General features: G+C 44.5%; 1 protein-coding gene across 5 annotated transcripts in view; it reads right to left on the minus strand.

Annotated features, from left to right (window-relative positions):
* The window catches only part of LOC101448002 (lysine-specific demethylase 4B), a 92,414-nt gene that overhangs the window by 21,152 nt on the left and 45,197 nt on the right, over positions 1-26,065 (minus strand). Inside the window, exons 7-14 of one of the 5 annotated variants that reach the window (XM_045687321.2) lie at positions 18,761-18,864; positions 15,776-15,913; positions 9,389-9,585; positions 6,731-6,966; positions 6,089-6,330; positions 5,239-5,365; positions 4,142-4,305; positions 3,338-3,545 (exon numbers count right to left, since the gene is read on the minus strand). In XM_045687321.2, the coding sequence (XP_045543277.2) occupies positions 3,338-3,545; positions 4,142-4,305; positions 5,239-5,365; positions 6,089-6,330; positions 6,731-6,966; positions 9,389-9,585; positions 15,776-15,913; positions 18,761-18,864 (1,416 nt within the window). Of the gene's footprint in view, positions 1-3,337; positions 3,549-4,141; positions 4,306-5,238; positions 5,366-6,088; positions 6,331-6,730; positions 6,967-9,388; positions 9,586-15,775; positions 15,914-18,760; positions 18,865-26,065 lie in introns of all 5 variants that reach the window. The other 4 variants (XM_014215844.3, XM_045687322.2, XM_014215843.3 and 1 more) reach the window with 4 other exon arrangements.

Genomic DNA, 26,065 nt, shown 5'->3' on the forward strand with positions numbered 1-26,065 from the left:
ACACACACACACACACACATACATTTTTATTTTTATTTAACCTTTATGGCCTATCTCGGCCAAACCCTAACCCGGACGACGCTGGGCCAATTGTGCGCCGCCCTATGGAACTCCCAATCACGGCCGGTTGTGATACAGCCTCGAATCGAACCAGGGTCTGTAGTGACGCCTCCAGCACTGAGATGCAGTGCCTTAGACCGCTGTGCCACTTTGTTTATATCAAACAATGTAGCCAACACAGGAGGCTTGTGTTTGATCCTGAATGAAATTGAGGTGGTCTCAATGACACTACAACACGTCTCGGGTTAACTTTAGGTGTAATGATTATTGTAATTAATAGGTGTCTTTATGTGGATAGTCTAGCGAAAATGTAAACTGGCTTCTTAATAACTTTGTTTAGGGAGAAAATGTTGGAATAATTCAATGCAGTAGTCTAGCTTCCTGTAGGCTATTTGGATTATGAAACATCTGAACTAAGCCTATATGAGCTCATTACAGAACTCCATTCCTGACCTCATCCATCAAATTAGGTCTGACTACATTTTACATTTACATTTTAGTCATTTAGCAGACGCTCTTATCCAGAGCGACTTACAGTAGTGAATGCATACATTTCATAATTTTTTCCCCCCCAGCCAGATCAAGAGGACTGATCAAGAACGGATGAATTAACATAGGCCTACTAATCTCAACAGGCCTACTAATAAGTCTAACACAATACCGTCCCTCACAGAAAGTTATCGGGACGGCTCTCGCTGCCATGTCTGTTTCCATTCGGCGCAGCGACGCGCTTAGAACTACCGCAACAAAGCATGTTTCTTAGCTCGTCAAGGCGCTCGCGCCTACTACCGTTAAGGAGATCAAAGCACGGGTGGGCAATAAAGTGTTCACGCCTGAAGGCTCTGGATGGTCATTCAGACATCTGCAGGGGCCATACAGCATTTACTGCGATATGGCAGTACCAGTCAAAACTGTGGACACACCTACTCATTCAAGGATTTTTCTTTCTTTCTTTTTTTACATTGTAGAATAATAGTGAAGACATCAACGCTATGAAATTGCACATATGGAATCATGTAGAAACCAAAAAAAGTGTTAAACAAATCAAAATATATTTTATATTTGAGATTCTTCAAAGTAGCCACCCTTGGCCCTGATGACAGCTCTGCACACTCTTGGCATTCTCTCAACCAGCTTCAGGAAGTAGTCACCTGGAATGCATTTCAATTAACAAGTGTGCATTTTTGTGGATTTTCTTTCCTTCTTAATGTGTCTGAGCCAATCAGTTGTGTTGTGACAAACCCTATTTGGTAAAAGACCAAGTTCATATTATGGCAAGAACAGCTCAAATAAGCAAAGAGAAATGACAGTCCATCATTACTTCAAGAACTTTGAAAGTCTCTTCAAGTGCAGTCCCATAAACCATCAAGCGCTATGATGAAACTGGCTCTCATGAGGACTCCACAGGAAAGGAAGACCCAGAGTTACCTCTGCTGCAGAGGATACGTTCATTAGAGTTACCAACCTCAGAAATTGCAGCCCGAATAAATGCTTCACAGAGTTCAAGTAACAGACACATCTCAACATAAACTGCAAAGAGGAGACTGCGTGAATCAGGCCTTCATGGTTGAATTGCTGCAAAGAAACCACTACTAAAGGACACCAATAAGAAGAAGAGACTTGCTTGGGCCAAGAAACACAAGCAATGGACATTAGACCGGTAGAAATCTGTCCTTTGGTCTGATGAGTCCAAATTTGGTGCCAACCACCATGTCTTTGTGAGAGGCAGAGTAGGTGAACGGTTGATCTCTGCATGTGTGGTTCCCACCATAAAGCATGGAGGAGGAGGTGTGATGGTGACAATGTCTGTTATTTCTTTATAATTCAAGGCACACTTAACCAGCATGGCACGCATTCTGCAGCTATATGCCATCCCATCTGGTTTGCGCTTAGGGGGACATTTGTTTTTCAATAGGACAATGACCCAACACACCTCCAAGCTGTGTAAGGGCTATTTGCCCAAGAAGGAGAGTGATGGAATGCTAAATCAGATGACCTGGTCTCCACAATCACCTGAGTTGGACCGCAGAGTGAACGAAAGTGCTCAGCATATGTGGAAACTCCTTCAAGACTGTTGGAAAAGCATTCCAGGTAAAGCTGGTTGAGAGAATGCCAAGAGTGCGCAAAGCTGTCATCAAGGCAAAGGGTGGCTACTTTGAGAGCTGCCATCTGTCTCAAGGAACAAAAATAGTACCAGAGATGGAAGAAGAAGCGAGACATACCAGTCACAGTTTTTTTCTGGTTCTTTCTGGTTCAATTGCACTAAGTAGACCAGACCCAGCTGCTATCGCATTGGTGTCTATGGGAGAGCCACCCCCTTAAGTGGCCATGAACTGAAAAAAGTCCTATGCTAAGGCCTGACTCAACTATCTTAATTTATTCACCATCTTTGATAGTACTACGACTTCGGGTGGCAGGCCGGAGAGGAGAGCTTGAGATTTTTCTCCTCTCCCAAGTCCTCTAATCAGACTAGGGTTACCTGGCTAACATTGTGGGTTGCACGCTAACCGCTCCCCGTGTGTGCGCACGCTAACCGCTCCCTGCCACCTTACCATACAGAGGCAAGCCTAATTGGCTACGCAGCTTAGACTGGCCGAGTAAAAAAATGACACCAAACAATTTTATTTACCTCTTTTTCTGCAGGGGGACAGTTTTAGGGGGGGGGGGGGGGGGGGCACACTGGCACTGCAATCCCAGTCAGTTCAGGCTGAGTTGCAGTAAATTAACTAGAACAATTTGATTGGCATTTTGATCCTCGTGGAGAGAAAAATCCTTGCTTCGGGCCTGAGGGGGTGCAAATATGTAATGGGAATTGAAATTAATACGGCGTGCAGTACTACGGACCATTAGTTGGCTGAATAAATACAAGACTTGGGAGAACAGACATAGTAATTACAAACTTAAGTAAACATGGTGGGGGAGTTGAATGACTGGTAATGGTATTAAATGACTGGTTTTGACTGGTTGGTACAGACTGACTGGCATGGATTTACCAGAATTTACACCAGCTTTGTTGGTGTGGGCTTGGTGAGTTTGGCCGATTGGTATTGAAGTTTTGAATGTATTAGAGTTGTGTCTGGCTGGTAATTGACTTATGTAAACATGGTGTTTAATCTGGTTGGTATTGGACGTTAGAGAATTTGTTTTTGTGATTGTTTTGACTGATAGCAGCATTTTGACTGGATCGATTGAAACACTGTGCGAGTTTGTCTGTGCGTCTGTCTGGCGCTGTCCGCCTGTCTGTCTGCCTGCACGGTCAATCCGTCTGTCTACTCACTGGAGTGGACCTGCAGGCTGCAGGAGGAGCAGGAGAGCAGCGGGCTGGTGCCGTCGTCTCCCGTGTGGGAGTTGGAAGGCAGCGGCTCTGTGTTGCCTGCCCCAGCGCTGAAGCACATCTCGGGGACCAGCGGATGGGTGCGGCTGCCGCAGCGGGATACGTTGTGATGGTTGGGGGCACCGGGGCTGTCGATCGGGTATGAGGAGTCCTTCTGGTGTTAAATGAAACAGGGAAGGACGTTAGAATATTGTTGGGTTCGCCGGGTGGAGTTCAGATCTTGAAAGAGATGGAGACCCCGTACCACTTGAAAAAGAGGAATAAATCCAAAATGGAGCCTTAAATGCTAAAATATTATAATAAACATAATATGTTTATTTGAACATCATGGTGCCCAAAGGTTCCCTGTGCAAATGTTGTTGTTTTTTAAGTTTCCACATGAAGGCACCATCATTTTCGCGCTGTTTGCAACCCTGAAGAAGGCACTCCATGCCAAAACATTGGTTAGGTGTACCCATTCAATTGCTGGGAGCATATTTAGAGTGGGCAACTTTCTTTCCTTGTATACAGTTGACCTCCGTTAGTAAGCACCCCTACATATATTTTTGGGTGTGCGTCAACAAATGTTTTTATTTTTTTTACTAAACTTTCAATCAAAATGACAGAGCAAATGGTTAACTTTCTTTGACATAGCCCATAGTTGTCAAAGACAACTGTTGCCTGATTGCGATGTTGACAATGTTTGTGTCATTGCGATACATTACAGCATATACATTGTTCTATTTTAGACTATGTTATGTGCCCTACCTGTGTGTACGGACAGAACAGAGTGCATACAGCACAGTAGGGTTCCAGGGTGGCCATGGCCGCGTTGAAACCCTTCTCGGCCAGGAAGTTGGGCGTGCGGTTCTGCCACAAGTGGCCTGCCTTCTTCACGTCGCCATCCAGTGGCCAAGGGGAGAAAAGTTCTACTTAGGGAGAAAGGAGAAAAAAAGACAAGTCAGATCAGTGGGTCTGGATGAACACAGAACAAGCACGCATGCAAGGATATATGCTCTATCCGGCCTGCAATGCATGTAACACAAGGCCCAAAACAATCCGCAATACTGTGTTTAGACCTGACCAGAGAGGAGAATTTACAATCCTTCCACCTGCGCCTCTCTCTCTGCCTCTCTCTCCCTCTGCCTCTCTCTCCCTCTCTCCACGTCTATCGCCAGGCAGCTCAAAGTCACTTTGAAAGCAGTTAATTCAGAGTCATGATCCCGGGATCAATATGTGTCAGTCAGGAAAGAAAAGAATAGGGGAGAGAGGGAGTGGGGGAAGAAGGGAAAGACAGGAGTCTTACACTTCAGCTACACTACACTATGTCACGTTGTGTCGTCATCAGCATGGTGTCAATGTGACGTTCTGTCTCCTCCAGAAACCGACCAAAATCAACTTTATTCCTTATTATTTCAATTCACGAGAGACCGAAACGTGCTTGTCAGCCATCAATAATTGAACCTCTGCGATTCTTGAGCTTGAACGCGACGCAACACAGGACAATACAGCAACTTTAATTGATTTCAAAGGAAGCATTCCCTCAATTGCTGATGGCAATGCCGGATGCCTGCTGGCTGTAGTGTAGCAGGGCCGAAACAGTACAGAATACATTATCCCGAAGACCCTGACTGACCAACTGTGTTTCGTTTTTTTTCCCTACCATTTACATGTTTTTAGAATCATGATAATAGACCTGGTCCCAGATCCATTCGTGCCGTCTTGCCAAATATAACAACTCTAGCAGTTGGCTGTATACAGCACAAACAGACCTGGGAACAGGCTATCATGACAAAGCCACAGTATTATATTGATATTGTACTGAGTATAAAGACTGTGCTACGGCGTGGTCACGCAGAACCCACCTTCGTCACTAGATGTCTCCTGCTTGACGATGGAGAGTGGGGATCGCATGGGGGGTTTGCTGAGGGGGTGCCGGCGACTCTTTTTCACCTCCATCCTCATCTTCAGCTGCTTGGAGTAAGACGACGACTGAGTGGGGGCAAAGGTCATACAACAAAGGTCACCAACAGGTTAATGGGCAAGGTTCTAGGTTGAAATAAACTTCACTTGAATCAACACCCTGATATGCACACTGAGCCTGTTGGATTTTTATAATCCGATTTACCTTGAACCACAATCAACATTAATAATCAATGAATCTATTGCGTTAACCTGACAAATCTGGACCTAATGGGGTTGAGTGTCAGCTAGTTTTAAGACATGCCTTTTCATAAACCACTGGTTTAGCCCAGTGGCTACGCTGTGCAGATAGATATGCATTGGATTAAATCAAACACAATACTCTATCAAGCCTAATGGAAAGGTGTGACCATTCTAATACAACAGATTTCTATCTGCAATGTTCAAAAAACGTTTCACGCTAATGATTGGACACCAGGTGCGCAGATGCTCAGACTGATTGGTCAATTAACGTGATAGATGACTGGCCAAATTAGAAGTTGCTCTGCATAAAAGTGTCTACTACGTGATAAAAATATACACGGAAAAATGTTCAAAGGAAGCCTCAAAACATAGCATGACAATCTGTGCGATTCAAAGCTTGATGCCAGTGTTATGGTTGTTCCATGGTCCAGGGGTGAAGTTTCCCCATAGGTACAGATCTGGAATCAGCCTTCCATCCACCAATCCTAACCTTAACCATTAGTGGGGTATAGGGGCAACTTCACCCTACGGCATTCCACCAGTGCTTACCTGCTGCATACCGTTCACATCAAGCTTGCCCTCTGCTGGTAGGTCTGTGTCATTGCTGCCTTTGGGCTGCTTTGGGGGCTGCGGGACTTTAAACGTGGCAAACTTCTCAAAAGCTGCTTGGAAAGAGTTCATGGGGTCGGACGGCAGGGCGAGTTGTTTCTTCTTCTTCTTCTTCTTCTTCTTCTTCTTCTCTCCATTCGCCGTCAAGTGCCGCGGGTCTACCTGGGGGTCTTGTAGGCCTACTTGGCAAGATAAATAAAAGAAAGGGATTACTACCGCGGGAAACGTGGAACCTCAATCCAACGTGCCATTGCTTCTTCTAAATCAAAGGTGAAAAAAAGGTGTTATCTAATCTCTGTGCCGCGTATTGGTTCCGATAGGCATTTATTCTGATACTTATTTGATCAGGCGCCGTGTGATTTGGAACGGCAATGTCAGTTAATCTCCCTGAATTAACCAAATTGAAATGGAAACTCACCCCAACGCTGTAGCCAACTTGTGCCTTGTGATACCTCCACCACCCTCCTCACCCTCACCTCCTGGCTGGGGGGTGAACTTCCCTGTATCATGGATCAGCTTCCCCCTCCCCCAATCCGAACCTTAACCACCCCCACTTCAACCTACTTCGCCCTACACCCTCACCTCCTGCGGCCTGGGCGGCGAGGGCTTCCTGCCTCTCCCGGTCCTCTCGATCCATTGCCTCCAGGGTCTGCAGGGCCTCGCGGGCCATCCTCTCCTCCCTCTCCTGCCGCCGCTGGGCCTCGCGCTCCTCCACCTGCCGCTGGTAGGCCACGGCGTCCAGCTCGATGCCCTCTTCCGCCAGCACCTTGACCTCCTCCAGCTTCAGCCGGCGCAGCTGCTCCTTCTTCTGTAAAGCTCTGGGGACGGAGGGATGGCGGAGATTGGGACATGAGTGACTGAGGCTTGTTCATTTGAAAGAAAGAAAGAAAGAAAGAAAGAAAGAAAGAAAGAAAGAAAGAAAGAAAGAAAGAAAGAAAGAAAGAAAGAAAGAAAGAAAGAAAGAAAGAAAGAAAGAAAGAAAGAAAGAAAGAAAGAAAAAAAAGAGAGAGAGAGAGAGAGAGAGAAAGAAATGCAGGACTACAGAATGAGACACCAGAGTCTAAAGGTTGCTTTCTTGCTGCACACATTTCCACATGTCTGACTGACAAAGCATGGCCTCACAACTGTAGTGTGTGAGAAAGTGATTGACAGTGACGGTTTCCCCCAGCGATGTAATGCCACAGTGTGATTGGCACTATGCGACCTGACCGTTGTTCTGGCACCTGAGTGAGACCGCAACTAGGGCTGTGGCAGTCATGAATTCTGTCAGCCTGTTATTGTCATACAAAAGAGTGCCGGTCTCACGGTAATTTACCGGTAATTAACATAAAAACACATTTAGCATCTCCAGACCTCCACACATACAAGCAGCCGATGCGCGCATTTGGAACACGTACATAAAAAAAAAAAAGTCTAATAAATCAATTTCATTTACGCCATCACGATAAATCCATAATTTATTTTAGGCAGGTTTAAAGAAACCTTATATGATGAAAATGTATTTCAGAAGAACAGAATATGAGTTGGCCTACTGTATGTTATATGGCTATGCGCCATGCCATAGGCTGTAAGCTTGTTCATTTAGCAGACAAGATAGCCTAATATAAAATAATGGCATATAAGGTGATCAGATTTTATAGTAAGAAGATTACAATTGAATAAAATAGAAAGGATATTTTTCCCCATTCCAGAGCTAGAGTGCGCAAATGAAGTGGCTACGTTGAGCGTAAAAGTGATCATTTGAAACAGGTCCTATATGCTAGAATTAAGAGTTATTTGGCAACGTTTGTTGTGAATGATACAAACCTTAGAACGCCTTAGATTTTTAAAAGATATACGGGCTGAATGACGCGACTATAGGCTATTGATGATTTGAGAAAGTCGGGGAAAAAAAGCTTGCGCTTTGCTCCTTGCCTTAGGATGCACACGCTGTTCTCTCCAGCTCTCGTCAAGTGATCATTATATCACCCGTCAGACTATTCTCAATTTAATCTCGTCTTGACTAATATCTAACGTTTGTTTTGATTTAAAATGGCCCATTATCAAATGGGCAGGAACAGGGGCAAGAGGAAAAACACATATCATCCAAAGGCACCATGTCGGGAAGGCATTCCTGTTATTTTGCCCAAACTCTGTATGCCATTGGCTCTGCAACCCTGTACCTGCAGCTACCCTGTGCTTAATTTGAGAAACCAAGTGAAATCTGTTCGGGAACATCGATAGTAATTGTGTTTTCGCAACGAAACATCTGTTGACAGCCCCTCTCTCTGTGCGCTGGAGAAAGGAATAAAGGAGAGAGAGGAGGAGATGGAAACGCACGGTGGTGACGTAATGTCGGTCTATTATTTGTGAAAATATATTGTTTTAAATGCCCTATTACTAGGCTATTCAAAATCAAATACAAACTCACTATATCGTAGGCTAACTCTGAATTTGTTTAATTTATAATATAATATATATATATATATATATAATATATAGGCCTATGCTATGCATAAGCGCTAATGTGCACAGGGGTGTCCTGAATGAATCATCACCTTAGAAAGCGCTGTCCATTTCGTTGTGTTCGGTTTTTCTACAACGTCCATGTTTTCTCACTCAGCTTCAACCTGTCGTTGAACTTCTTTCTTCAAATTGATCGATCGCAGTGAGGTGAGTTTTAAAAGCATGATAGTGTTTTGATGTGAATTTTAGATTGCATTTGCATTGACGTCAGAGTGGTTAGTGGGGCAAAAGAGCCCTGAGTACCAGGCCATTAGTGACCTGATGGTCGTTTAGCGAGTTGGGTACTACCAACACATGTCCAGAGTGCATAAGAGGAGATTACCGTGACTCAACGGTCACCTGGAATTTGACTGCGGTCGTGACTCATGACTGCCGGTGTAGTGGTAATGCGGTCACCGCAACAGCCCTTACCGCAACCAGAAACAAGGCTGACACGGTTCACAGAAACACTATTCACATGCTGGTGCTCAGAGTGCCCTGTTACTAGGGTCAGGAGTTTTTCCTAACCCTCATCATTCCATCTCTTAGTATGAATGTACAGTATGTGGCATGCATGTAGGAATACATGTATCAAGGAGTGGGGGGAGGACGTATGCAATTATGCTCTTGTACGGCCAATGATGCCCTTCGTATTGACCCGGGGAGGGGGAGGGTGGGGGGTTTGAGGTGTTATGAAATTCAATTGTATAGTAAATGTGCTGTAATTGTGATGTCTGTCCGCCTGTCTCCCCTCACCTCTGGAGCAGTTTCTCCCGGTAGGTGACCCGGTTGGCCCTCCAGTGCTCCAGCTCGGGGCTGTTGAGGGTGGTGGGTCGCTGGTGGTCCAGCATGGTGCCGTCCTTGCCCTGTTTCCACTGCTCATAGCGCTCGGGCTGCAGGCAGCGTACGAACACGTCCATGGAGATCTTCACCATGTCCTTACGACACGTACACTGGGAGGGGGGGAGAATATATCAAATATCTTCTATTTGCATTTTTTCTTATGATTTCCTTTGTTGCAGCAGCAGCACGAATCTTACACACAGACATTACGGTCAAATCCTTCTTTAGTGTCTGTCACTGAGAATATACTAAATACAGCCAGAATTGGTTCTGTGGGGGTCACACTTTGACCTTGAATTCTATGTTCGTTAGAGATTTCAATTACCTGAAGTCAAAAAGAGAGTATACTGTACATAAAAAAAAAACAGAACTCTCAATAGGTTCCTATTCAGGATCCTAACAGTCACTGGCCAATGGGGTTGAACAGATTTCAGCGTTACAGACTTACAGGTTGAAATAAACTAGGATCATACCCTCAAATCCTCAAGGATTTATATCCAGTTAAACTGCAAATGGGAGATTTCACAAGGGACAGGAAACATGAATAAATAGACTTGGTGCTTTCAAACAAGAGGAAATCTGAACTAGTGGCATCAAGTCTAACTGAACAGGACTATACAGCCAGTAAATTGAATTCATAGTATTCATTTGAGTTCCCTCTATAAAATAAAAAGAGAGTTCAAACGCACTATATAAAGATCTCAAAATGACACTAAATGGATGACAATGGCATATTTTTACTAGCAATGGCAGGGAATAGGCGTTTTAGAGAGAGAGAGAGAGAGAGAGAGAGAGAGAGAGAGAGAGAGAGAGAGAGAGAGAAAGAGAAATGGTGAGGGGGAATGGATGGATAGACGGAGAGAGAGAGAGAGAAGAAAGGAGGAGAGAGATGGTGAGAGAGGGGAGATGGAAAGAGCGCAAGAGATGAAAATAAAACTAATTTTCTTTTTGGGCCCCGGTAGGTGTATTATATTTCTGCTTTATTTCCTGAGCTGTGCTGAGAGGCCTTATGTTCAATTACTGGGAACATTCTTCAGGCCTGCCGCGCCTCAGACAGAGACAGGCAGAACAAGTGGAAGGGAGGAAGGGGAAGAGAGAGAGAGAGAGAGAGAGAGAGAGAGAGAGAGAGAGAGCGCGAGCGAGAGGTACTGGATGGAGAGGAGGGAGGTGGTTGTGGTGGTGAGGGGTTAGTAATAACCACAACAACAAGAGCTAGCCCCCCCACTGCAAACCAATATCCACACACTACATCTCATCTAGGCAGCACTTGAGGGATGGAAGGAAGGAGGGGGGGGAAACCCGACGGATGAAGCGAAAAGGCGGCTGGTTACCATGGTCGGATTGGGGACTTTCATAAAAACGTCACCGGGAACAGAGGAATAGGTGCGAGACACCACAACACAAATGAAAAGGAGATAAATGTGTCTCTTTGCACTGATGGCTGTGTTGGGAATGGGGAGGGGGACATATTAAGAAGCGCACCAGAGGAAGTAGGAACCAAAAAGATCCCATTTCTGTCGTATAAAACTATTAAGGGAAATGTATAAATGTATTTCCGAGAGGGGTGGGTTAGAGGGGGGAGTACATGCTATGCTTAGATGACTTCATTATCGGATGAAAATGCATTTGGAAATGTACAAAATGTCTCCAAAACAACGAGTGACCCCAAGGCCTTCTAACCAATGAGCCCTATAGCCTACTTCACTTTATATCTTAATGAAGTTTAATGATTGTAGGAGAAGTCCTGAGGCAATGTCGCCCCCTATTAGAATAATATCCGACGTTATGGGAGCTCTTAAAATTCCGCCACCCAACCTCTCTGGCTCCATCTGTCATCCTTTACGAAATAGGTCTGGACTTTTACTGTCTCCGGTCCCATTGGCAGCGGTGACTGATAGAGCTCCTCTTTAAAAATCCCAATATTTGTGATTCTACAACCTGCTCGAGAAAAATAGTCTCACTAGTCCCATGTGGCTCAGGTGGTAACGCGTAGGAGAATGTATGCACATATGATCGTAAGTCGATTTGGATAAAAGTGTCTGCTAAATCAGAGGTTCCCAAATGTTTCACTCGGGGGCCCCCCTTCCAACATTGGGGAACAGCCTGCTCCCCCTGTGCGCGCCACATCTATTTCTATGGGTACAAGCACTATTCATGACACAAACTGTTCACACACACACGTCTTGCTGGTGGAGAGAATTTGTGTATTTTCTACAATTCTACACAATTTGTCATGGGGTGCAAATAACATTTTGCAGTTATAAAGCAAATTTTCTTGCAACTCTATACATTTTGCCATGTCTAATGTGTATTCATGTGATATTTGAGTGACACAAAAATTAAAACGATATCTACGGACAAAAAAAAACTTCTTTTTTTTTTGGTTGGCTGACATGGACTAGTTCATCTGGACATTGCTGACAAGCTACAAATAGGTCTACGGTCTGCAGTGACTGACATGACAAGAGGACTGATGATTCACTAGCCAATTTCAAAATTGCACCTTTTGCATTCTACTATTACAACTTTCAAGAGTAAGTTGAAAGCCGGGACTGAGTTCCTTTAAAAAAAGACCCCCAGCAGGCCTCCCGTGTAGCGCAGCGGTCTAAGGCACTGCATCTCAGTGCTAGAGGCGTCACTACAGACCTGGGTTCGGTCCCAGGCTGATCCCAGGCCGCGATCGGGAGTTCCATCGGGCGGCGCACAATTGGCCCAGCATCGCCCATGTTAGGGGAGGGTTTGGCGGGGGGCTTTACTTGGCTAATCGCGCTCTAACGACTCCTTGTGGCGGGCCGGGTGCCTGCAGGCTGACCACCGTCGTCAGTTGAACGGTGTTTCCTCCGACACAGTGGGGCGGCTGGCTTTCTGGGTTAAGCAGGCGGGTGTTAAGAAGCACCTTCGCCTCCTGAGCCGGTTGGGGAGATGCAGCGATGAGACAAGATCGAAATTAGGGAGAAAATGGGGTAATTATAACCCCCCCCCTCCCCCCGCCGACCCTTCCCTGCGCGCCCCACAGTTTGGGAACCACTTTGCTAAATGGCAACTATTAATATATCACTAGATGCGAAAAAAGCTGTGTTTTGAAACAGTGAACATTCTCTCTTATACCGCACATGAAAGTATTACAGCTAGACAGACAACAGTAACATCTTAGTGAACTTTGACCACAGAGTCATGGAAGTCCATCTAATGCGTAAATATACAAGGCTTGAAATAGTGACAGTGTGAAGATTGTAAGTGAGCGTTTTTATTTGCTGTGTGGAGGTGTGTGATTAAATCACATGTGGTATGTTTCATAAGTGCGTGTGTGTGTGTGTGTGTGTGTGTGTGTGTGTGTGTGTGTGTGTGTGTGTGTGTTTGCCTGGTTTGCCCTCCAGCCTCAGTTGCAGAGACCCTGCTAACGAGCTCTTCCATTAAAAACACACATGGAGGCCAAACCAGGCAAACTCAAATAATGACTTGCTCGCTCCCCATCGCACCGCTTTCTCTCCTCGTTTAATGACAACAGCTGCACAGAGTGAGGAAGTGGAGAGAGGGAAACAAAGAGGGGGGGGGGGGGGGGGGGGAAATCAAGTTTACAACCGTTAATGAGTCTGTAGTGTACTGTACTGTCTTGTCCTCTCGTCTGCACCCATAGGAGAGTATCCTTCAAGTTTACTACAGCTAGGCTAGACTTTTCCTGGCATTTGGATGCACGCAGACTTCCAGAGGAAGAACAAACAAACAACAGCACTAGACAAACTCCCATTGGTTTGAAATGAATTGGAAGTTACTGAGCTAAACCGAGCAGGTAGAGTAACGACAGTGGTTTTCTGCTCAAAAACAAATACATTTTCATGCATATTGCATAAGGGAAGCAGTCACTTGCGTTCACAACTGCCACCAGGAATAAAAAAAGAACGCAAGCTTATTTGGGCACAACTTAGCGGGCGATATCAGATTCAGTGACGCACAGACACCCACAACGTTGAGGCCTGCCGTCGTGCTCGGATTTTCTAGTAAGAGCCACCAGATATTAACATGGCAGTCTGTTGTCAGTTCAGCCCGGCATTATCCCACAATAAGAAGTGAAATGACAATACATACACTTAGTTTATAGCCTGCTCAAAATCAAATCAAATTTTATTGGTCTCATACACATATTTAGCCGGTGTTATTGCGGGTGTTGTGAAACGCTCCAGGCCTAGAGCGTACGCAAGAATGCGCACACACACACACACACACAAACACACCCACCCACCCACCCACCCACACACACAAACCACAATGATAATGCTTTAGCCTTCAGCATCCGCAGCACTCCTTATCAAAGCCCATCAGCTCTAACCCAAACAAACAAGCGTACACAAACAAATATCACTATTCGGAGAGTGAGTCATCTGCAATTCTCTTTGAAAGATGAAAGCAAGGGAAATGTATGTTCTATTCATACAGTGTGATGAACGTCCATTCACAACACTCCGTTCTTGGGGCCCATAGGGAACTGCGCCAGTGTCTTGTAGTTTCTCGCCTGTTTATTTAGCGTTCCCTACGAGCACAAGACGTGAAAAGACATACTTTGGGTTTACATTGACACTGCCTTGGGAGGCTACAATGAGATAAGGGTAGCACAGTATCATTGCTCCGTGAATAAACATAGCCTACCTAAGTGACTGCAAAAGGACCACTAAAAACAAGAAGACTGTGGCTGTAACTAGTAGGTGCTGGTAGACAGGACAGATGGCTGTATCGCATTAGTGGATACTCACACTGCCTCCAGGGCAGGTCTACCAGTTTTGACTAGCAGAAGTGACTTTTTTGTTACAGGTTAGGAGAATTCATGTGCAAGTTAGGAGAATTAGGTTAAGGTTAGGAAAAGGATTAGGGTTAGCTAAAAAAAAAATATGCAAAAATTGCCCCTAACGTGACTCGAAAATATCTAGCTACAACCAGGCAGAACAGTCTTGGTTTCTATTAATGCAATTCTGCAGACAGATGGGTCCGCTATTACAGCCTCTCAGCTTTAGTAGACAGGAAACTTGCAACAAGCCACACAGCCCAAAGTGACAGATCCGACTCGAAGGACCATCTTCCCTGTCGTGTCAAGAGGAAGAGAATAGGGCTTGGCAGAGAGGACGGAGGGGAACGAACGAAAGATGGGGAAAGGAGCGGACAGACGAATCCTAGAGAGAGAGAGCAAAAGCGAGCGAGAGAGCAAGAGAGAGAGCATGTGCGAGAGAGAAAGAGAGAGAAATCAACATATGGCTTTCAGTGCCCAAGCTGTTCTTTCTTTCCCATTGCTCTGGCACTTTCCGGAGCAGCCTGTCAACTCGCTGACACAAAATGGAGGGCAAAGCTGACCAATTCGTCTCTATCAAATTCAGACAGAACTGTGAGGGAGGGCTCCCTGGCCAGTGGACTGTGACCAGCGCTGAGAGGGGTCGGGGGGCGGCGGCTGGGTTAAGTACGTCAGAGAGACCGTGTGGGAAGGAGAGGGGCTTCTAGTAGCCCTCTGGTTCTTAAAAAAAGTTGGCCGCACAGAGATAGAGAGCAGAGCCCACTACCGCAGCACACTGAACTGGCGACCTCATAAATCTGACACGAAGCCAGGCAGAGACAAAGAGGGACTGTGTGTCGCATCATATGCGCGCGTGTGCGCGTGTGTGTGTGTGTGTGTGTGCGAGCGTGCGTGCGTGCGTGCGTGCGTGCGTGTTTACGCGCGGCAGCGTCCCTTACAGGTAAAGCCTCGATCAAATCCACAAAGTGCAAGAATAAGACAAAAAAATATGAACAGCAAATAAAATGAAAACAATACCTAGTTTGCCTTCTGCGAGAGGAGAGGAAGACATGAATAGAAAAAGGAGATCACAAAGGAGACGGAAGAAGAAACAGCTTACAGATGATCCTGTGACGCGGGTCCCCCTTTGCCACACGATAAACACACTACACACAGAAACACGCGCCGATTACCTCATGCTCAAGGCGTAAAACAGTTTGGGTGAGCACTGGGCTGTAGAACCGGTATTCCATGTATGCAATTGCATGATTGTGTATGAGGAAACAGGTAGCATGCGTAGTAGAGTACAACACATGGACTCAATCTTCACTAGCGGTCCGCAAACGCAAATACAACTTAAGCTAGCTTTAGTCGAGGTGACAGCTAACTTCAGGGCTAAGGGACGATGGCGTCATGCTAAATCTATCTGCAAACGCCCCCAACTACACCTGTCTATATGCAACTTAAAATGGCAGTCCGTTATAGTGCTGTGTGTTTGTAGGGGACACTGAGGTGACCGTCTGGTCTAGTGTGCATTGACCCACCTGTGTTGCCATCTTGCCGTAGTCGATCCAGCGCAGGGTGGCAAAGTTGGTGGACTCGGCGCAGTTGAAGCCGTGGTTGAAACCGGCGTGGTAGCCATAGGGAAAGGTGACCATGAACTCGCCTTCTTCCTGAGTGATCTGGAGAGAGGGACGAGTTAAATGTATAACGTCCCTCTGCGATTTTATGATATTAAACCAACAGGATGCAGTTGAATAATCTAGTGTTACTTCCACATGAATCCATATCTGAACATTCTGTTTCAGTTCGGATGACTGACCCTGAAAACTGTAAACAGTCGCATCAAAATGTTCAGTCAAACACAAAAACACAACATTAAATGTACATTAACTGACTGAGCATGCAAACACAAAACTCCATATCGATATCGCATAAGAAAACAGTGTTATTAACCCAAGTTGAGATGGTCGGAGACGTGCTAAAAGTATTAAAGTGAGTTACACTCAAGGAAACTCCATTTGGACGGATAGACTCGGCAAAAACAAGGTATTCGCAAGCCCTGCAACCCAGCCATGGATAACAAAAACACAGGGGCTAGCTCTTAATATCCACAATCATTTAAGTGCTGATGGGAAGGCGGATTTGCTTTCTCAACCCCCCCCCCCCCCCTCTTCTCTTCCTCCCTCCACCTCTCCCTCACTTGAGCTGCCTGGCGGCTCCGGCTCCTAGAGAACCATTTGCGGCGGTACAAGCGCAATTAGACTGAAGCCAGCGAGCATGGCGCAGGGAATTAGCCAGCCCGCGCAAATGAACATTTGCATTTGGTTGCGCTTTCGTTCTGAGGCAGGGCCATCATTTACTGAGAGCCGGAGAGGCTGAAGAAGAAGACACAGCTCACCAGTCCCCTCTGCATCTCTTCGAAATTAAGCCTGACAAATGATTGAGGTTTCTATTTCAACACTCCTGGGTTTTCTGTGTTTAACTACTATTACTTCAGGGTCACTGGCAAGAAATATTACATTATTTTTGCACTCAAAAATAAAAGTTTTCTACAGGTGGACTTCAAATACGCTAGAAGTTTTGGACCCTTGCTCTTAACCGCCTCTTCATCAGTTCACCTCATCTCTCCTCTCCAAGAGGAACGCAGAATCTTTTCAGCTATAACCATTGACTAGTTAGGACTAGCGCTCATGATAGAGGAGGCACATGAACTCAGCCTTAAGGAAGTGTAGAGATGGGAGACAGGCAGGCAGTGTGACGGAAGAGAGAGAGAGTGGGAGGTAAAACAGAGTAGTCCCAATATCAAAGGCTGTTTTTCCTCCTCTTGTAGCTGCAACAAAGCCGGTGTTATTTTTACACTCAAATCAAGGGAGACGCTCTCGGTGTGTGTCAGGTAACACGGTCCCTGTGATAACGACACCCCGAAGGAAAACGGCAAAAAGGAAAGAGAAAAAAAAGGGAGCTACTTTTTTTAACTTGGGGAAAAAGCCGAACTCTGCAGACAGTAGAGAACTGTGTATGCCAGTATTAGAAACGTACACTTTTTTAATCTTCAATTTATTTCGCACCGTGAGAGTTTCTATCTCCTACAATTATTATCCATAGAAAAAATTAACATAGTGATTCATTTTCTATCACGCAAAATGTGAAAATATGGAAATTGAAATGTAACTAAGGCTCATGGTTCAATCTCCATCATCATTTAGTGTGAAGTGAAGCCATGGTCTTTATATAAAGATGTCATCAATCTCATTATCAACTTTTCAATACTGTGTGTGTGTGTGTGTGTGTGTGTGTATACACTGCATATGCCTATATGTGCGAGTAACAGAGTTAAAAACATACGATAAGCTCATTCCCCAGCTAGCTTGAAATGTTGCCATTCAATTGGTACCTTTTGGGTGGCTCAACCCGTTGGAACGTTGTCAAGGGGGGGGTCACGTGTATTGTGAAGCAGAGGATCACTGGTTCGAGCCCAGTGTGGGCCGGTCGGACAGCGGAAGAAGCTAAGCTGTCAGCAGCACACTTGATCCCCGTTACATGCGCACGTGTTGCGCAGGCCTACATGTTCGCGCACATGTTAGCGTGTTCACTTCTACGTCCTCCGTCCATCCATCCACTCCTCTTCTGCAATTTCCCTGTCGTTCGTCCCGTAGGTTGACTGGAGATCACCCACACACCGACACCAACTTCAGCATGCCTCCTGACCCAGCCATCCTCATCTAATGTGCCATTAACCTCCACTTTGCTCAGCGATGGCAGGCTTTCATACACCCCGTTAATTTTTTATCTGCGGTCGGTGCTAGAGTCAGCTAGTCATATGGGGTGTGTCCCAAATGGACCCCTATTTTCTATATAGTGCGCCACTTTTGACCTGAGCCCGGTAGGCCCAGGTGAAAAGTAGTGCACTAAATAGGGTGCCATTTGGGAGACAAACATGCGCTGAGCCAAGCTTCCATGTCCTCTTACAGGTTGAAGAATTGCAATTGTGGTTCAGCAGAGGGTTCCATTCAAAGGGGTTATTACAAAAACTGTCTTTGGTGGTTGAGTGTCTCCTTTCTGAGAGCTGTTTGACAGGTTAAAAGTGGTTATGTGATGAAATGAGTTATATTGCATTACCGGAATATCCGTCAAATGTAGGTGGTCAAATTGAAAGGTGTTAGAGAAGTGTTATTGGTTAAATGTATGTATGTATGTATGTATGTATGTATGTATGTATGTATGTATGTATGACATACACCAAATGGATGTGGTCACAGAATGTAACATTACTTCATTTACTTCCACAATTAACCCTGACGGAACATTTCTGTTGCTTTCAAACTTTAGAGCCCAGGGGCTGTATGTATCAAGAGTCGCAGAGCAGGATGTTGGTCTAAGATTAGTCGTCCCCCCATGTCCATTCATTATAATCTAAAAGGAAACTGATCCTAGATCAGCAGTCCTGTTGTGACATGCTTAATGAATTCAGGCACAGGCCTTTTCCAGACCCCAATATCAACCCCCAACTGTGTCCTGCTACCTACCCTGTCGAAGGGGATGCTGTACTTCTTCAATATGGACGGGGAGATGAGAGTCATCTTGTGGCGGAGGAAGGCGTCGCAGCCCTGGGAACTGCCTGGGAAGAAACCTGCAGGTAAAAAATAAATCAAAAACGCCACATTACTAAATTGCATCCCATTTAGGGTTGAATGGTGGGAACCCGGTTACCGAGATTCACCGGGATCTACCACCCAAAACAACTCCCTTTTCCCAGGATAAATAACTGTGAGAAACAGGTAAATTATAATCAATTAGTTATATGAACAGCATGATTTGAAATGGAACTGTTAAATTATATGCAACGTCTAAATATGGCTTCTCTACGGCCTCTGCATGATGAATCATCAACGCTCAGGGTGGGGACAGACCATCTCAGTATGGAGCACAGTGCATGTAGACCTATCATCTCATCATGGTGACTTTTTTTCTTGTGACAGGTAGGCATGCATTTGCTGTAGCATAGTCTATGCTACAGTAATATAAAGACAGAATGGGCGTCTAAGTTACCCATCTCCATCTGCCTTTCGTGGGTCACATTTTCTTTTTGTAAAGATATATATTTTCTTTTAATCGCAGCTGCAGATTTTTACAAAACAGCCTGTCACTCAAATATCGTTCGCGCGAGCACTCTCTCTCGCAGTCTCTCTCTCTCGCTCTCTATCAACTCTATTCAAATTGCATCCAAAAATAGATAATCCTGTTTTTGATTGATACAGTGCATTCGGAAAGTATTCAGAACCCTTCCCTTTTCCACATTCTGTTATGTTACAGCCTTATTCTAAAATTGATTAAACAAACATTTTCCCTCATCAATCTACACACAAAAACCCTATAATGACAAAACGAAACAGATATACCTGAGACCCTTTGCTATGAGACTCGAAATTTAGCTCAGCTTTCCATTGATCATCCTTGAGATGTTTCTACAACTTAATTGGAGTCCACTTGTGGGAAATTCAAATTGATTCGACATGATTTGGAAAGGCATACACCTGTATGGTCGAAGGAATTGTCCGTAGAGCTCAGAGACAGGATTGTGTCGAGGCACAGATCTGGGGAAGGGTATCAAAACATGTCCGCAGCATTGAAGGTCCCCAGAACACAGTGGCCTCCATCATTCTTAAATGGAAGAAGTTTGGAACCACCAAGACTTTTCCTAGAGCTGGCCACATGGGCAAACTGAGCAATCAGGGGAGAAGGGCCTTGGTCAGGAATGTGACCAAGAACCCAATGGTCACTGACAGAGCTCCAGAGTTCCTCTGTGGAGATGGGAGAACCTTTCAGAAGGACAACCATCTCTGCAGCACTGCACCAATCAGGCCTTTATGGTAGAATGGCCAGATGAAAGCCACTCCTCAGTAAAAGGCACATGATAGCACCTAAAGGACTTTGACCATGAGAAACAAGATTCTCTGGTCTGATAAAGCCAAGGTTGAAATCTTTGGCCTGAATGCTAAACGTCATGTCTGGAGAAAACCTGGTACCGTCCCTACAGTGAAGCCTGGTGGTGGCAGCATCATGCTGTGGGGATATATTTCAGCGGCAGGGACAGGAGACTAGTCAGGATAGAGGGAAAGATGAACAGAGCAAAATACAGAGAGATCCTTGATGAAAACCTGCTCCAGAGTACTCAAAACCTCAGACTGGGGCGAAGGTTCACCTTCCAACAGGACAATGACCGTAAGCACACAGCCAAGACAATGCAGGAGTGGCTTCAGGATAGGTCTCTGAATGTCCTGGAGTGGCCCAGCCTGAGCCCGGACTTGAACCCGATCGAACATCTCTGGAGAGCATAGCTGTGCAGCGACGCTCCCCATCCAACCTGACAGAGCTTGAGAGGATCTGCAGTGAAGAATGGAAGAAACTTCCCAAATACATGTGTGCCAAGCGTGTAGCGTCATACCCAAGAAGACTTGAGGCTGTAATCACTGCCAAAGGTGCTTCAACAAAGTACTGAGTAAAGGGGTCTAAACACTTATGTAAATGGGATATTTCATTTATTTATACATTTGTAAATATGTCTAAAAACCTGTTTTTGCTTCGTCATTATGGGGTATTGTGTGCAGATTGATGAGGACAAAAAAAAATATTTGAATTTGTATTTATTAGGGATCTCCATTAGCTGCTGATAAAGCCGGAATTCTTCCTGGGGTCCAAACCTATTAAAGCACTTACATTACATAGAAAACAAAAGATAAAACAGTACATCATAACATTATTACACCACTACATATCTACAATACAAAGTTTAATACCACCATACAACAATATCACAATCCATGCGTATGCATGTGTCTATACCATTGTGTCTCTTCAGAGTCCCTGTTGTTCCATAAGGTGTATTTTTACCTGTTTTTAAAAAAAATCTGATTCTACTGCTTGCATCAATTACCTGATGTGGAATAGAGTTCCATGTAGTCATGGTTCTATGTAGTACTGTGCACCTCCCATAGTCTGTTCTGGACTTGGGGACTGTGAAGAGGCCTCTGGTGGCATGTCTTGTTGGGTATGCATGGGTGTCCGAGCTGCGTGCAAGTATTTTAAAAACAGACAGCTCGGTATTCAGCTTGTCAACACCTCTTACAAAAACATGTAGTGATGAAGTCAATCTCTCTTCCACTTTGAGCCATGAGAGATTGACATGCATGTCATTAACGTTAGCTCTCCGTGTACCTTTAAGGGCCAGCCGTGCTGCCCTGTTCTGAGCCAACTGCAATTTTCATAAGTCCCTCTTTGTGGCACCTGACCACACTACTGAACAGTAGTCTAGGTGCGACAAAACTAGGGCCTGTAGGACCTGCCTTGTTGATAGTGTCGTTAAGAAGGCAGAGCAGCGTTGCTTTGTCTGTAGGCTTGGGCTCATTGGGCTCACTGTCCTGTTGAAGACAGAGCAGCAGAATAAAGGATGTAATATAACAAAACGTGGAAAAAGTCAAAGGGTCTGAATACACACCAAATGCACTGTATGTATTGTAGAACGGCACAATCATTTGTGCTTTTTTGGGGCTTGGGCTCATTAAATGTAGGGCTCATAAAATGTATTTAATGTATGGATCCGGTAGCATCAGGATTGAATTTGCATCAGGCTTGAATCAAATCCAGACATAGGCCTATTTATGTGCTTTATAATTCTTTTGAATGACACCTCTGGTTTTGGTGGGAAATACCGGGTTACCGAGGAGAAAAGTGATATATTCTCGGGATGGAACATTTGTAAAATACCGGGAAAATATTCAACCCTAATCCCATTGTCTGAATTTACCAGTTGTGGCATCCATAGTGAAACGTATTCCTCTATGTGAAATCTTGAACTGTGAAGCGTTATGTGAAATTGGAACAACATTCAAAATCAAGGCAGTGCAAGAGCGTAATCTTCCAACATGGATTCATATAACATATGATGGACCTTATATTCTGTTTCACATAGACTTCCTGCTTATGATGACCATATGATCCCACTCTAGTGAATAAGCCACAGACAGCGCAGGACTTAGACCTAAGCTCTCCACCCAAATGGAAGACATGCAGTGCCTTCAGAAAGTATTCATACCCCTGGATGTATTCCACATTTTGTTGTGTTACTGCATGAATTCAAAATGTATTAAATCAGTTTTTTTCTCTCTAACCCATCTACACACAATACCCCATAACGACAAAGTGAAAACATAATTTTAGAAAATGTTGGCAAATGTATTGAAAATGAAATACAGAAATATCTAATTTATGTATGTATTCACACCCGAGTCAATACTTTGTAGAAGCACCTTCGGCGGCGATTACAGCTTTGAGTCGTCCTGGGTATGTCCGTATCAGCTTGCACATCTGGTTTTGGGGATTTTCTCCCATTTATCCTTGCAGATTTTCTCAAGCTCTGTTAAATTAGATGGGGAGAGGCGGTGAACGGCACAGATTTTCAATGTGATTCAAGTCTGGCCTTTGGCTGGGCCACTCAAGGTCTTTCACATTCTTGTTTCCGAAGCCATTCCAACGTTGCTTTGGCTGTATGCTTGGGCTCATTGTCCTATATCTTCGCCCCCAAGTCTAAGGTCGTTTGCACACTGAAGCATGTACTCATCAAGGATTTGCCTGTATTTGGCTCCATTCAATGTTCCCTCTATCCTTACCAGTCTCCCAGTCCCTGTCGCTGAAAAGCATCCCCATAGCATGATGCTGCCACGCTTCATGGTAGGGATGGTGTTAGACAGGTGATGAGCTGTGCCTGGCTTTCTCCAGATATAGCGCTTTGCAGTCAGAGCAAGAGTTACATTTTTGTCTCATCAGACCACAGAATCTTTTGCCTTACACTCTGTGTCTTTCACGTCCCTCTTCGCAAACTTCAGGCGTGCTGTCATGTGCCTTTCTCAGGAGTGGGTTCCGTCCAGTGGTGTAAAGTACTTAAGTATAAATACTTTAAAGTACTACTTAAGTAGTTTTTTGGGGTATCTGTAGTTTACTATTTATATTTTTGACAACTTTTACTTCACTACATTCCTAAAGAAAATGATGTACTTTTTACTCCATACATTTTCCCTGACACCCAAAAGTACTCGTTACATTTTGACAGGAAAATGGTCCAATTCACACACTTATCAAGATAACATCCCTGGTCATCCTTACTGCCTCAGATCTAGCGGACTCACTAAACACAAATGCTTCTTTTGTAAATGATGTCTGAGTGTTGGAGTGTGCCCCTGGCTATCCATCAATAAAAAAATTAACATTTGTACCGTCTGGTTTGCTTAATATAAGGAACATAAAATTATTTATACTTTTACTTTTGATACGTACATTTGAGCGATTCCATTTACTTTTGATACTTAAGTATATTTAAACCCAAATACTTTACTTTTACTCAAGTAGTATTTTACTGGGTGACTTTCACTTTTACTTGAGTCATTTTATATCAAGGTATCTTTACTTTTACTCAAGTATGACAATTTATTACTTTTTCCACCACTGGTTCCGTCTGGCCACTCTCCCATAAAGCCCAGATTGGTGAAGTGCTTTATAGACCGTTGTCCTTATGGCAGGTCCTCCCATCTGGGCCAAGGAACTCTGTAGTTCTGTCAGAGTGGTCATTTGGTTCTTGGTCACCTCCCAGACCAAGGTCCTGCCCGGTTGCTCAGTTTGGTTGGACGGCCAAGTCTAGACAGAGATTGGGTAGTTCCATATTTTTTCCTTTTCCCTATGATGGAAACCACAGTTTTTTGGGGGAAACTAGAACATGTTTTATACCCCTCACCAGAGATATGCCTCATCACAATCTCAGAGATCTACAGACAGTTACTTGGACTTCATGATATCGTTCATGATATGATATCGTGCTCTGACATACACTGTCAGCTGTGGGACATTATATAGACGTGTGTTTCTTTCTAAATCATGTCCAAACAATTGAATTGGCCACAGGTGGACTCCAATGAAGTTGGAGTGACATCTCAAGCATGATCAAATGAAATTGGATGCACCTGAGCTCAATTTGGAGTGTCATAGCAAAAGGAGTGCAAATACTTATGTAAATTAAATATTTCATTTTCAATAAATGTGCAAACATTTCTAAAAACACGTTTTCACTTTGTAATAATGAGTTATTGTATGTAGATGGGTGAGAATAAAAATCTATAATCCATTTTGAAAAATAATCTGTAACAAGTCAAGGGGTATGAATACTTTCTGAAGGCACTGTAATTGGTGGTTGGAGGTAATCAGTGAAGAGCTCTCCTCTCGGTCAGACGCACGATGTACAGGTCACAGTGGTCGGAGTCCGACGTGGTACACATCCAGAAAGCCTTTAATTATCATAATTTCTTTGGTCCCACAATCCTTCCCTCCCCGCCAGACCCTGGGTCAATGTCAGCAGGTCACCGGGCCAGACTACACACCAAGCCAAAGTGAAGAGTGAGAAAATTTAACCAGTGCCAAAATGGCATGCTATGATATCAAATACAGTACGGGAGTGTTTGTGTCAGCTGTGTCACAATACCGTTTTCTGACCGGGCCTTTATTTATTTATTTTTTACTTGTGAAAGAACGCGAGTGAGGTTTATTTTCTGCGTCATACCATTTCATCTTTCTTTGTCTTTTCTCGATTGCTACGGCTTCTTTACGTCCCCTTTTTACCACAGACTTCAGAAGGCGAGAGGTGGTTGCTGCCTAAATAAACTCATCCGATCTCATGTGAAAACCCTCCCTTCTCTTCCGTCTTTCTTCCTCACTCCTCCTCAGATGACAATTCATTTCACGCCTGTAGCCTCAAAGACCAGAGTCTCCTCTTCAAAAACAAAATCAGTCCTATCCTCTTGTATATCAATAGTTTCTTGAAGCCTTCAACTTACTAGACAAGGGAAAAATATGTTTCTCACACACGCACGTACACACGCACAGGCACGCACCTCTCCCGATGAGCACTCTGTGCTGCGCCTCAAAGGATGGATAGACCGTCTGTCCAGTTAAACTTTAATATAACTGACAGTATAATCGAGGCCCATTTCATCCTTCATTTTCATTGCATTGTTTCAGAGCCTGTTTCGTCTCAAAGAGGCGTTTTCTCTGGCAGCTGCTGTGTGAGCTGATAAAGGTGAATAATGTGCCGGCGAAGCCCGCGTATTAATCCCCATTAAAATTCAGCCGGCAGTGTGGAACTCTCCCCGGGGCAATATTAACTTAAAGCTTCATTTTGTCCTTTGAGTTTGAAATTAAGTCCGCCCCCCCCCCCCCGAAAAAAAAGAACCAGGCTGTGACTGAAATGACGTGATAAGAGAGAGAGTGGTAGTGGTAGCAGGTGTGTGACTGGCTGAGAGTGTTATTTGTGTAACGTCAGGTATGTGTGATGGTGTCTGTGTGATACTTTGTACTAGCGGTCCTGTGTAACTGTTCATACAGCTACTCTGCATATGGACTACAACATATTAAAATAGATTTTTTTTTAAAAGCATCTCATAAGCGGGGGAAGTAAGCATATGCACGGCTATGGTTGGCGTTACGACTATCTGCGCTGCTGTTACATTGGTGTTATGTACGGTTGCATACAACCAACAGTAGTAAAGAGCAAACCTGTTACAAAGTGAGTGATCTGAGGAGCCAAACAATGTGTAACCCTCTACTCCACAAGCAAAGCATTCAAGACATTTACGACATACCTAACGAATACAACACAGCTTTGGTGTCACCCCCGTCCTCAAAAAAATGAACGGTTTCGACTGCTTGAAACTTTTGGAAAGGCAGTTTTTCCTCCCGACTGTGCCATTCTGCTGGTAAAATGACTACCAACTTAAATCTTACTCATGTAA

This window comes from Salmo salar, chromosome 10 (genome assembly GCF_965601325.2).
Source record: "Salmo salar chromosome 10, fSalSal1, whole genome shotgun sequence".
Classification (NCBI taxonomy): domain Eukaryota; kingdom Metazoa; phylum Chordata; class Actinopteri; order Salmoniformes; family Salmonidae; genus Salmo; species Salmo salar.